Genomic DNA, 13,932 nt, shown 5'->3' on the forward strand with positions numbered 1-13,932 from the left:
ACCAAATGTGAGCCTTTATTTACACTTTTCACTTTTTTGTGTGATTTAGTAGGGGATCCTATGTACCTCTTACTCATTCACATAGAGGGAGGCTGGTATTAATTGGAGTTTACAGATTCCAAAAGCCCCACACCCACATAATCCCACAACCACTGGACCAGGGTGCTTCACCAGAGGGGTGAGGAGGAGAGGTTCCCCTGACAAGGTACCCCCCCCACCCATGTTGAGGGCATGCAGCCTGGTATGCTCTCTCCTTTCCTTGACAGCCAGACTGTATACGTCGATAAGGGTCTGGTATCATTTTTGGGAGGAACGTGCGTTTTTTTTTTGGTATACCAGACATTGCATGAATATTGGTGGTGCCCCACACTGTTTTTTTTTCCTTGTGTGGCCTTCCTGTGACACACATACCAGACCCTCATTTTAGCAGACTTTGTTGATCCAGGCATTTTAGCAGGTGGTGAATATTGGATCCATTTAAATAGAATTGTTCACAGCGGTGAAAGCTTGGGAAACCTACATATGAACAGTTTTTTATAATTTATTTAATTTTCTTTTTTCATAAATTGTTTTATGGAATGTATAATTATGCTGCACTATTTTCACAAAATTAATATTGCAGTAGGTGTGGTGTATCACTATAAGTGTTCAGAAGCTGTGTAGACACATATAGGTAGATTCAGAAAGAGTTAGGCCGGCTTATCAGTAGATAAGCCGACCTAACTCCGAATCTACGCCGCCGTATGTTTAAGCGTATGCTCAAACAGAGATACGCTTAAACATATCTAAGATAGGCCGGCTTGCGCCGGCCTATCTTAGATTGCAATTTTTCGGATAGCCGCTAGGTGGCGCTTCCATTGCGGCCGGCGTAGATTATGTAAATGAGCTTGTACGCCGATTCACGAACGTACGCCAGGCCGCCGCAGTCGAATTACGTTGTTTCCGTAAGGCCTATGAGGTGGAATAACAATGTTAAAGTATGGCCGCCGTTCCCGCCGCGAGGTTTGAATTTTTTACGTCGTTTGCGCAAGTCGTCCGCGAATCGGGAGTTACGTCGTTTACGTCCACGTCGAAATCAATAGGCCCGTACGGCGTACTTAGCCGCAATGCGCACTGGGAAATGTAGGTGCCCGGCGCATGCGCAGTAGCAAAAAACATAAAAAAACGTGAGGTCAAGCCTCATTTCCATACAACACGCCCCCCTCCAACCAATTTGAATTAGGCGCCCTTACGCCCGCCGCGATTACACTACGCCGCCCTAAGTAAGGAGGTAAGTGCTTTGAGAATATGTACTTTCCTCTCTTACTTAAGGCGGCGTAGTGTAAACACACTAGGCTACGCCGAGCTTAGTTTTGCGCGCCCCTACCTGAATCTACCCATAAGAGGGTTATTTTTGTTGTTTTTTTTCTCACGTCATTATAGGAGTAATTTATTAGTATTGTGGTGCTGATTGTTTTTCTCACAATCCTTCTGTATGTAGTAGGTTGTGAAGCAAGGTGGGTGCAGAGTAGTTAAAGTTATTGGGTGCCGGACACTTCTTGAATGCAAAAGAAAGTTTATTTCTCTTAAACTTTTTGGAGGAGAGAGGGTTAGGGCCAGCACACCCTTAGGTAGTTGCCAGATTAATTGACAGACTTCAATAGGAGGACAGCCATGCAGGGAAAGGCATCCAGCAAGACGTCACATCTGTATGTGCAGGAATGCTGTCTCCTATGGCAACAGTATTTAACAGTTCCTAACACAAAGCTAAACAGTTCCTTTCTATTCCACTACAATCACTCCTTGTAGTTCTTCAGCCCACTGAGCTCCCGGAATCTCACTAGACCCACTGATTCACAGACACTGAATCCCTTGAGCTCCTTCAATCATCTTGTGGTATCTTCCTCAAGCATCACCCCCGTGGCTGAGTCCCTGGCTTGATACCCACTGAAGTTTCCTGATTCTTCACCATCCCCAGAGTGAGACTGCTGCTCCGGTACTTGCTTCAGTTACTCACTGTGGTCCTTGGTAATTAGGCAGATAGCTCTCTTGCTTCTGGATAGGCCCTCAGACAGCCTAGCAGTCAGATGTGCCTGGGATAGGCCCAATCTCTGGCCTAGCAACGCGGGCAATACAACACACATCCACCCAGACAGCCGTTCAGGTGGCACAGAACATAGATCACCTGACTCCACCCGAATATATAGGCTATCCCAGCAGGCCAAGGGATTTAAGAAAACCCTTGCCCATTGGCTGAGATACCCCATGTACCCATAACCTGACCTTGCGTTGCCCTTCTCGTATCTAGTACCACCAAGTACCCGGCCACCTAGTGGTAGAAGAGAAAGGTGCAACAAGGCCAAACTTAGGTAAAAATCAATAGATCTCTAACAATCAAGCAGGATAATTATTCCTGTAAATTTGTGAGGAGCAACCTTGCCCCAACTCCAGGGTGCTACACAGGGAATATCCAATTAACCCCTGAGGGATCAGGAAGAAGTTTACTTCTCACCTTCTGGAGCATATTGGACCAAGCTTTAAAGTTTTTTTTGTTTTTTTTGCATTTATGTGAATAACTGGGTATGAAATTTGGTATTTTTTCAATCTAACTATGTAACCATGTATATTTTTAACCCTCATTAAGGGTATTATCTTTACCAGACCATCATTTATGATAATCCTCAGCTTCTTTTTTGACAATCAGGACTATGTGTCTGAAACTGTCATTTACCGGTCAGTTGAAACAGCATTCTTTTTCCTTGTAAATGCCAGTCTTGCTGTAATAGGTTGTATACATCACACAGGTGTGCCACTTCATAGGCAAGTTCACCCCCAGGTGTGATATTTAAGCAAATTCAGCGGTTTTAACATTTTACTTAATGCTTTATTTAACGTAACCCAGTAATGCTCGGCTCATTCCCTAACACACACACATATTCAAGTTAACTTTCAAGTAATAACTTATTGAATGCGAAAGTATGAACCTCATTGATAGCTGTAAATAAACACTTGTTTATTTTGCAAATGAATCCATATGCCATTGAGAACTAAAGCATGCTCCTCATAAACTCATATGACAAAGCTTACTAATACGCAGTAACTAAAGGTCAATGTCTCACAGATCATCCTGAATGTTGTAATTCAGAAACAAACAGTAGCTCTATATTTCCTTTAGGACACTATTGTGGCAGTTTTTTTTTTTTCTTGATTTACTCTGCTGACAACAATGGAGGGCCAGGTGTTAATAGCTGTACTTGCTACATAGGAAACATAAATGGGTCTTGGGCAGTATAACCATGTTTTCTCATAAGGAATAATACAGAAATTGTGTTAGGCAGTTTGGTATACATTTTTCATACCCAAAAACCTAGAATGCTGTCTGGGGGTGTTTTTGATGAACACAGAAATGTTTGGGTACCTAATACATGTGGTAACATCAGGACCCAATGTTGTCCTTAATTTTACATTTCAAATTTTTCAAAACTTAATAGTATACCTTTAACCCTACTAGCACCACTCTTCAAAACACATTAATTTGCCAATTTATAGGTGGAGCCCTGTCTTTGTAACATTGACATGGCAGACAAGGCTTATCCCTTCATATACAATGGCACTTTAAAAGGTCTCATTAAAATGTGTGATGTGCATAGGGTTTGTGGGATCATTGTTTTTCCATATTAAAGTCTCAAACAGGGGGGTCCAAAAGTAACAGAAACGTTTCAAATTGAATAAAACTACAAACTAGTGTAAAATGTAAGCAGACCAGGCAAAAACAAAATTGTAATCCATTTCATCATTTTAGCACAGGCGGTAAAATTAAAATACATTGGGGGAGATTTACTAAAACTGGTTCACACAGCATCTGGTGCAGCTGTGCATAGTGGGCCCTGAGGACAGGGTTGGCGACCACTGCTCTAACTGATACATCTGCAAGAGAGCTTGTTCTTTTGAAAAACAACAGACTTACTGGCCAGTTTACCAGATGAAAACAGAGGAAAGAACGCTCAAAAAAGAAAACCAATGCAGCCATCACATCTAAGAATTGGTAAGCTGCAATATAATAAATGTTTGCCTTTAGGTTTATTACTGCTTTAATCAATTTAAAACAGCAATGCAACAAGCATTATTTGAACAGTAGAGATATTAGTAATCACAGTTCATCACTAAACCCTTGGCCCAAGCTTCCTAAAAGAATAACACGTGGCTTTTTAAATAAAGCCATTTTTATCACAATACGGGCTTTCATAATACATGTATCAGCATTAGTAGGCTGTATAAATGCTGATTTTTTTCCTAAATACATTTTAAAAGATGAAGCCACTTACCCAATGGAGTCACTGAGCCGAGTTTGGAGTAGAAAAAGAAAGTAAAAAGAAACAGCATTGTAACAGCCTTTGTGCAAACGGGAAAATAGGACTTGGACCTTTTTGCGCAGAGATTTTAAGGAGATGATCTGCTTTCTCCCTAGATCTGCAGTATATAGAAGATTTTGTTTTCCTTATTTATCGCTATGACCCCTTCTTTATCATGTCCAGTGGACACATTATCAGAAGGAAGTTGATGAAATGGGCCAAGCCTCTGACCTTTCTAGCCAAGTTCTGCCATGTAAACAAGGATATTTTTACTGATTGATCCTCAAGCTTCATCCTCCCATTGTCTTCACAGGCTGGAATTCTGAAAATGATACAGGCTTATCCGAAGGGGAACACAGGGGATGGACTTTCAGGAGACAGCTCATTAAACCGAAGTTAGCCCTTCCGTTTGTCCTGCTAAATCACATGCTCGAAACACCTTCCATCTCCAATTTTAGAATATTGGCAGCCCCAAACTGTCCTTCTAATTTACCGTCAGGGAAGTTGGAGAAGCATTTTTTTCTATTATGAACACACTAAAGTTTAGACAATGACGCACTAATCTCACACTAATCTTAAAGTGTAACTTAATATAAAAAGTAAAGATTTGCTATCTTATAGGGAAGATCTAGAAATGGTAATCTTGCCTGAGCAGTGCTCTGAAAAATCTATAATTTGCCTTGAATTCCTCTTGAAAAATAGCAAGCCATCGTTGTGTCTTGAGGCTCATAGCTATATCTGCAGTACACGATTTCCTAAGACACTGCTGCCACGAATGCTTGTTACACTAGAATGAGATTTGGTGATGTCACTACTGTATTGCTCACTATTTTTGCTGGAAAGTTGTATCTGAGAACCTGCAGTGAAAGGATCTCCCTTCTTTGACTTTACCACTGATGAGCACTGAATCTATATATTTCTCTGTCCACCACTATCCACATACTTCACTGGCGACCGATGACCAACACTGCACCCACGCATTTCTCCAATAACAACTACCAAATTAATACACTCTGCTGACCACCATGACATGCACTTTCCCCTTAGACACCACTGCACTTCCCTATTGACCAACACTGCATCCAGACAACAAGGGAAGAGGCGCCTCTGGGTGCAATAGTTTTAACACAATTTATTAAAAGCACAGACAATAGTCACTCACATTTAGGTTGTATAAAGCAGGAATGTAAAAAATCCCAAGAAAGGGAGAAGTGGGTGTCATCCGGTCCGCCGTTTACTTCCTGGTCCTTGCATCCCCGGTGACGTCATCACCCCTCGCCTCGCTCTGGATTTTTTACATGCCTGCTTTACACCACCTAAATGTGAGTGGCTATTATCTGTGCTTTTAATAAATTGTGTTAAAAATATTGCACCCAGAGGCGCCTCTTTCCTTGTTGTCTTCCTCTAGAATTGGAACATGGTCTCCGTTCCCCGTGATGACAGCCCTGAGAGCATACCCCTATCAATTCTTACCACACCTCAGACTTTTATCCTATTTTAATTTGCATCGTCAGAAGCTTGGACTTACTGCTTACTGACATTGTTCCACACTCCGTGTGTTCATTTTGCTGGCTTGATACCTGTTGCACTGGTTTCGTTGCGCATTTTTTACTTGTTGTACTGCAACACTGCATCCACACAATTCTTCACTCACCCACTGCACTTCTACACTGCATTGACCTTATTGTTAAATATCTAGGTATGTTTCTGTGTAGAAACAGTCTCTTCACTGCCTTCTTGTCTGCTTGCACACGTATGACTGTAAAGTGGGTAAGAAGATGTAACCCTTTAAGGGTCTTAGACGGCAGCATCTGGTATTCTGCAGCATGGAGGTCGGGGAATATACTATCTACCTGTAAAATGTGCCCGGAATTATGCAACTCCAAACTACATTCGACTCCATTATGCCACTTGAGAGCAACAGGCAAAATGCTTGCAACTAATCATCAGTGATGCCTCATACACACTGCCATGACAGTTTTTCACCAGGAAAAACGGCCGTGTGTATGCTAAATTGCAGTTCTCCCGGCAGGAATGTTCTCGATTTTCCTGCCGGGATTCCCAGTGTTTTTTTTCTTTGCAGTTTTCCAATGGTAAACACTGCGAGGCAGTGCCGATGGAGCATACACATGGCCAGGATTCCCGACCAAAGCTCTTATGGCAGTTTTCCTGTCGGGAAACCCGGCCGTTTGTAGGGGGAAAAAGCTACCGAGCAGGTTCGCGGTTTTCCTGGCTGACTTTTTACCGCCAGGAAAAAAACTTTTTTGTCGTTTTTCAGAACCTGAAAAATTATGTGAAGCCCACACACGATCATTTAAAAACTACATTTTTTTCATGCCGAAAAATGATCGTGTGTACGCAGCATACGTTTTGGTTTGGTTGGGTCTGTGACAACTCATTGCTTTTATTTATTTTTGTCATTAAATAAAACACTAACAACCAGTAAATCACTTGAGGAACAGTAATGATTTTCTGAAACCATTCCCTAATGATTTTCTGAAATTAATTGTAATTGAAATGCCATCAGCTGTATTTTCTGGACATTTTCACTTTATAATTATCCCCCAAGCTGTGTTTCACTGTGCCTGACTAGTAAACTAAGAAATTAGCTACCCCAGTGAATGTTATTTGGAAACTATAACAAGAGTGATGCATGTTGAGTTATATCTTCCAAATAACATTCACTGGGGTAGCTAATTTCTTAGTTTACTAGATACAATGCATTAAATCATAGGATTTTTTTATATTGTCTATAATGAAAGCTGTATCTCTCCTGAAGGGTATGGGAGCTGTCATTACTAAAAATGCTAGTTACTTAAAGTCATTGACCTGGAACAAGCATGCAACCAGTAAAGTGTTAGCAGTGTGCGACATGCTCCCACTGTCTCTCTCCCGCAGCTGCTGCTCAACCAATTGTCCTTCCTCGGCCTGAGCATTGGGGGTTGTCAATGGCCAGATTTGGGATATGTCCTTATTGCTAGGCGCTGCCTGTTCCTCGGCTTTTCCCCTGGCTAAAGCGCAGTGGTGCTATTTTTGAGGAGCACCACAAACCCACAGCTTGTCTTGTGATAGCATTTGCTACCTGGCTCTTGAACCTTATCTTGCCTATTCCTGTAAGTCTTGTCATCTCTGCATTCTCCTGTTGCTTCATTTGGCTATTGAATTACTATGTCTGATTGCCGCCTGTCCAGACTCTCTTTTGGATAACAGATTACTCTCTCCGCTTAGCACCTGCTCTGACACGTGCTTGGATAATGAATTCTGCCTCTATCCACTGCCAACTAATCCTGACCACTGTATGTTTGGCATCCTACCTAAAAATAAAAAAAATATTTCCCCAGTGCCAAGAATGGGAAATATAAACAATGAATTTTAAAAATTAGCAAATAAATAAAGACAATGATTCAGACCAAAAATTATACAGACCTAAATTGAGGGGGGGGGGGGGGGTGGTTGACAGGTTCTTATGAGCGGTAAACCCTTCTAAATAGACAAATGGAACTGATGACCTAGGGGTACTGCTGCCAAAATGGAGGTAGGACTCCATCTGTAAAACAAAATTGAGGGGAAGAGAGGAAGACAGCAGGACCACTCTAGTGTAGTAAGTTCCAGCAAGGTTTAATTACAAAGAAAAGTTTAAAATTAACACTCACAAAAGTGTAAAAAAACATTTTATATATACACAGTATATATGATCTTGGTCTCAGACCACGGGACATTGTTCCAGTAATACATGTCTGCTTGTCTTCGGTGCAATGCTGGCAGCACTCATACGTTTATTGACCAAAGACAACCTTTGGATATGATGCTGAGCACATGCACTCAACTTCTTTGGTCGACCATGGCGAGGCCTGTTCTGAGTGGGAACCTGTCCTGTCCTGTTAATGGTCTTGGTGACCGTGCTGCAGCTCAGTTTCAGGGTCTTGGCAATCTCCTTATAGCCTAGGCCATCTTTATGTAGAGCAACAATTCTTTTTTTTCAGATCCTCAGAGAGTTCTTTGCCATGAGGTGTCATGTTGAACTTCCGAAGTCCAGTATGAAAGAGTGATTACACCAAATTTACCACACCTAATCCCCATTCACACCTGATATACAAGCTGTACACTCACTACTTTACATTGTTGCAAAGTGACATTTCTTCAGTTTCTTATATTTATGGTTCTCCGGCCAATCCATGGGGGGTTGTTTAGTCGGTGTGAGAGAGCCCATACATATTCTGAAGCCTGGCAGCAGTTGACAGAGTTCTAGGGTCCAGCCTTCTAGAGACGACCCCTGTGCTGGGGGCTATGTCCCTGGGGAAGAGAAAGACAAACAGATAGAAAGCTGAGGAGTCCTGTCAAGACATCAAGGCTTAGCTGTTTGGGCCTACCGAAGAGAGCCTGGGTCAGATTCTGGATAGAGCAAGGAGAGCAGATGTGAGGAAGCTTCACTATTCTGGGACTAAGTGCTTGATCCAGCTACACAGTGATGAAGTGACTGTGGGGTGTTTCACCTTACAACCCCAGTGCAGTGCAGCCAAGAGTTGTGCAAGACAGCCAAGAGTGTGCCATACTGCTTAAGTGTGCCCAGTGCAACCAGGAGCAGTGCAATACAGCCAGGAGTTGTACAAGTCAGCCAAGAGACAGTACAGTGCAGCCTAATGTTGTGCAATAAAGCCTGCATTTTGTACAGAACAGTCAGCAGCCTAGCAGTCTTCAAGTTCTACAGTTTGGGGTATCCCATGCTCCCTATCCTCATCCAAGTTCCTGCTCAAAAAGAAACCCATAGACTGATTCTTGAGCCAAAGGAAGAATGATGAAAATGCTAGGTTCCTGACTGCGTATGTGTGAGTGGATAAATGTCTTCATGACAAAATTAATATTCGGTTACCCATTGTTATCTGTCTAACTGAAAACACACAGCATAACTCACTTCTGCCAAAAAAAGGAAAGGTAAATGTCCATTCCAAAAGTCCAGGTCTATTAAAACATTCCATTGCTCACCACATTCTTTTTTTTTTTTTTTTTTAACCTTAGGCACTTATACATCTTACTTTCTGATCTTCTTGTCCTGTCCTCAGCTCTTTATCTAATCTTACTGTACAGACCAAAGTTTCCTTGGGATGGTTTTTTTTTGACTTGCAAAATATATTACCACATTATAACTTTACCGATAAGTGCAGGTTTCTAACCTCAAAGACTACTGCTACAATAACAATTTTTCTTATCTTTGTGGATTTACCTAATCTTTCACTGCTGTGATCTTCCTTTTTTCTTTACCTGTTTTGTGGTTAAGTATAGGTTTGTATGCCATCTTATTGCTAAATATTTTATCTAATGTGGTTTTAGCCCATGTTAATACTGATCCGACGCGAAAGTCGCGCCCCTTTCAATCAGACTTTGCCCTGCGACTTCGTTTCTACATCGATCCAACTTTAATTAACAGGATCTGACTTGAGATGAGTGTGACTTGGGTTTGCAATGGATTTCCATGACAAATTGACAAAAAAAAACAGCATCAGCCCCCCCCCCCCAAAATTCATACCAGTCCCTATCCGAGCATGCAGCCCGCCAGGCCAGGAAAGGGGGGGCAAGCGCCCCCCCCTTCTGAGCCATACCAGGCCACATGCCATCAACATAGGGGAGGGTGGTTTGGGGCAGGGGGGCTCTGCTCCCCACCCCAAAGCACATTTTCCCCATGTTGATGGGGACAAGGGTCTCTTCCCCACAACCCTGAGCTATGGTTGTGGGGGTCTGCGGGCAGGGGACTTATCAGAATCTGGAAGCCCCCTTAAAGAAAAGGGGTTCCTATGTGAATACCTATGGGGCACATAGTACCCTACCCATTAACCCAAAGAAAATCAGTATAGTGTAACAAAAAACATGAGGCAGCTTTTGACAAGTCCATTAATAAAAATGAATAATATCCTCTGATGTAGTTCCAACATCAATCATGTCATGGGAAAGTAGAACAATGGCGGGACTATAGCGGTGCATGCAAAAACCAGTAAAGGAAGATAGAACAAATAATATAAATTTTAATGATTTATTAAAAAATAGAGTAGCGTCAGGTTGTAAGGCATATCATAGACTTCACAGGAGCCCACTACACAACTCAACAACCTGATCAAGAGTACAAAGTTAAAAGGTTCCCATAACAGACATCAGTACTATAACAGAGATCGCAACCCGGTTGGTAAACCCTATATATTTCGCCCGGTCAGGCTTCTTCAGGGGTGGTTGAGATCAGAGTTTGGATTCTGATAATGACATACAGAGAAAGAAAGTTAACGATTTATACATAGAAACATTAAATATACATAAACAATAAATAAAGTCGCTCTGCCAGTGTATATCACATAATGCCCACCTGCTGGTCCGTAGTGGGAGTAAAAAGACAACAGGGTGCGTGTATACCCTGGTTCCATCACATGCCTGAAAAATCAGGCCGGATGAGCACAAGTTGACAGCCACAGGGATAACCTAGGCAGGAAAAAGTGAGGAGCTGCTGCAGATGGAATTCACACAATTTATTAAGGATCGACCTGAAGTCACCTACCGCAGAGCACCATCTCTACGGGACAAACTTGTTCAGAGTCATCACAATCCCCTAGAAAATTCTCCACACATAATCAATGGCACCTTCTCATGTAAGGGATGCCACATGTGTCCTTTTATCTTAAGTGGATCGACAGTCGTCCTGCCTGGTGGACGTACCCACACCATTCGGCATCGGGTCACATGCCAGACTGTCGGCGTGGTGTATCTGGCCAAATGCTTGTGTGGGTGCTTCTACGTAGGCAAGACGAAAAGACCTTTCCACAAACGTATATCGGACCATATTGCACCTATACGGAAAAAACTGTCCACCACTGCCATTAGCCGGCATGTGGGACATGAGCACAATTTCGAGCCCACCATGGTGAAATTCACTGCCCTGGAACATGTGCCCACACGTTAGGGGTGGGGGCATTGATCGCAGTCTTCTGCAACTTGAAACTAAATGGATACAAACTCTAAACGCCACCCATTACCCAGGACTGAACGAATATATCAGTTTTAAATCTTTCCTGTAAGGGCTACCTATTCTATGTGTCTCAGTTCCACTATCCCTGTGCTCTATTGATTGGCTTGCCACGCTTTCATCGGGCGACCGCCCGGGTTGCTCCAGCATGAAATATATGATGCTTGTCACTCTGCATCATCTGTCCGCTTTGCTCTCTTTTCCCTTTCTTTGGGTACCTGGCTCCTCCTTCTTTTCTCTTTCTCTCTGTCTTTTGCCGCCTCTCCCCTCCCCCTCCCCCTTCCTCCCTCTTTTTCCTTTTCTCTATCTTCTGTTTTCCCCTTCCCTTTCCGTCCCTTTTCTTGTCTCCCCCTCCCTTTATATGCTCTACCTTTTTCCCTGATCTTTTCCCCTCTTCTTTTCCTTCCTTTTCCTTTTCTTTGTCTGTTTTCTTTCTTTGGCTATTTTGGCATTTTGCTAATCAATGTATGTGTATGAATTATTATTTTTTATACGAATGCCCCAGATATGTTTGATCTTAACTATTATTCTGATTTATAAATATTACCTATCTGTGTGAACTTTGTTGTGAATCGCTCTGCCACTGTATATATGCCCTTGCCACCCTGCCTACATCCATGCTGGTTTTTTTTCAATGGCCCTGCCTTTCTAAGTTATGGGTCATGATATATCCTTTTATATACCGAGTTGCTATTCCTTTGCCCTTTGGATAATCCTATATTATTCTGCAGGATTTGTGATGCTGCTGCGGTTGTTTTTTCACCTTTTGTCCCCTTCCATTTGGACACTCAAGGGCTTCACTGTGTGAGCCCGTTTTTGTCAGTGTCTCTCTCTCTCCCCCCTGATCGCTGGCTCCCCGCCCTCTCCATCGGCGATCTGGCCACTCCCGGCTCTTGGACATTGGCTTTCCTCTGTGCCTATGGGCTGCTCCGCTGTACGGCGGTGCCCCTCCCCCGGCGCGCTGTGATTGGCCGACCACTCGGCCGTCCACGCCTCCCAACCCAGGGGTTGCTGGGGATTGTAGGCCTCTTGTCCAGCATCAGTGTGGGCGCCTGCGCACTGACACTATGTGTCCGCTCACGCCCGACCGCGCCCCCTCTGACGCACGGACGTGTGGGAGGGGTTGAGGGGTATATCAGGACTCTGTCCTGCTGTGGAGCGTCAGTGTGCTGTACACTCCTGTGGAGCTAACCTGTGCTGCTTAGATTGATTGACCAGGTATCCTCTCTACCATGCCTAAAAGCTGCCTACTATACAAGCCTGTCTCCTCTGTTTGCTCAAACAATTTCTTATGCTCCTTATTAAGTGTCTCCTTCTCTGGTTTTTATAAAAAAAATTATCACTTATAATCTTTTGGTTTGCTGTTATTTTTTAACAAACTCTCTCTCTATGAGTGGATCTTTTTATCCTACTATGGAACAGCTGTATGCTTAAGATCACTATAATTGCTACATTTATATTTACAATACAGAAGTAAACTATCTGTTTCATTTCTCTCTTTTTCTTTTTTCTTTTTTTTTTTTTCCTGTTTTTCTTTTCTTTCTTTCTTCTTTTTGCCTTTTTCCTAAATTTTCTCTTTTTTCTATTTTTTGACATAATATTTGGATCAGCTTGTTACAGATCTGATAAGCCTCCGGTCTCAAGCTAGGCGTATGCCTCCACAGATGCTATACCTGTTTATTTAAGCACTGTGAGTGAACATTTCATCTTATTACTTTCTATAAATATTTTTATTAAGTATTCTATAATAAATACTGATATCACTACTCTTCTCCACAGTTGGCTACTCTGTCTCTGGGTGCCGCCCCTTGCCTCTCCGATGGTTGGGGATTGTGTGAATTCCATCTGCAGCGGCTCCTCACTTTTTCCTGCCTAGGTTATCCCTGTGGCTGTCAACTTGTGCTCATCCGGCCTGATTTTTCAGGCATGTGATGGAACCAGGGTATACACGCACCCTGTTGTCTTTTTACTCCCACTACGGACCAGCAGGTGGGCATTATGTGATATACACTGGCAGAGCGACTTTATTTATTGTTTATGTATATTTAATGTTTCTATGTATAAATCGTTAACTTTCTCTGTATGTCATTATCAGAATCCAAACTCTGATCTCAACCACCCCTGAAGAAGCCTGACCGGGCGAAATATATAGGGTTTACCAACCGGGTTGCGATCTCTGTTATAGTACTGATGTCTGTTATGGGAACCTTTTAACTTTGTACTCTTGATCAGGTTGTTGAGTTGTGTAGTGGGCTCCTGTGAAGTCTATGATATGCCTTACAACCTGACGCTACTCTGTTTTTTAATAAATCATTAAAATTTATATTATTTGTTCTATCTTCCTTTACTGGTTTTTGCATGCACCGCTATAGTCCCGCCATTGTTCTACTTTCCCATATATAAATTTGGGATGAGGTGCTTTTGTTAAAAATACTATTTTCCAGTCTAGACCAGCCAGATCCTATCCCCCTTTTTCCATCAATCATGTCATCTTCCTCCACTGCCACCGACCAGATGAAAAAAATGCTCCTCTCCTGACGAATACTCCTTCCGTTCTGGCAGCTTCAGTGTCTGACTGTTCTTATATTGCTATGGGGC

At 42.6% G+C, this 13,932-nt stretch overlaps 1 protein-coding gene and 1 long non-coding RNA gene across 2 annotated transcripts in view; one reads left to right on the top strand and one right to left on the bottom strand.

The window, feature by feature from the left end:
* OIT3 (oncoprotein induced transcript 3) overlaps positions 1-4,480 on the bottom strand; it is a 41,593-nt gene extending 37,113 nt beyond the window's left edge. Inside the window, exon 1 of the mRNA XM_040362301.1 lies at positions 4,305-4,480. Within this exon, the coding sequence (XP_040218235.1) occupies positions 4,305-4,362 (58 nt within the window). The 5' untranslated portion in view covers positions 4,363-4,480. The remainder of the gene's footprint in view (positions 1-4,304) is intronic.
* Positions 4,481-13,201: 8,721 nt separating this feature from the next.
* On the top strand, positions 13,202-13,665 carry LOC120910697. Its single transcript, XR_005741538.1, has 2 exons — positions 13,202-13,323; positions 13,430-13,665. It is a non-coding gene; the product is annotated as an uncharacterized LOC120910697 (long non-coding RNA).
* Positions 13,666-13,932: the final 267 nt, after the last annotated feature.

This window comes from Rana temporaria, chromosome 8 (assembly GCF_905171775.1).
Source record: "Rana temporaria chromosome 8, aRanTem1.1, whole genome shotgun sequence".
In the NCBI taxonomy this organism is placed as follows: domain Eukaryota; kingdom Metazoa; phylum Chordata; class Amphibia; order Anura; family Ranidae; genus Rana; species Rana temporaria.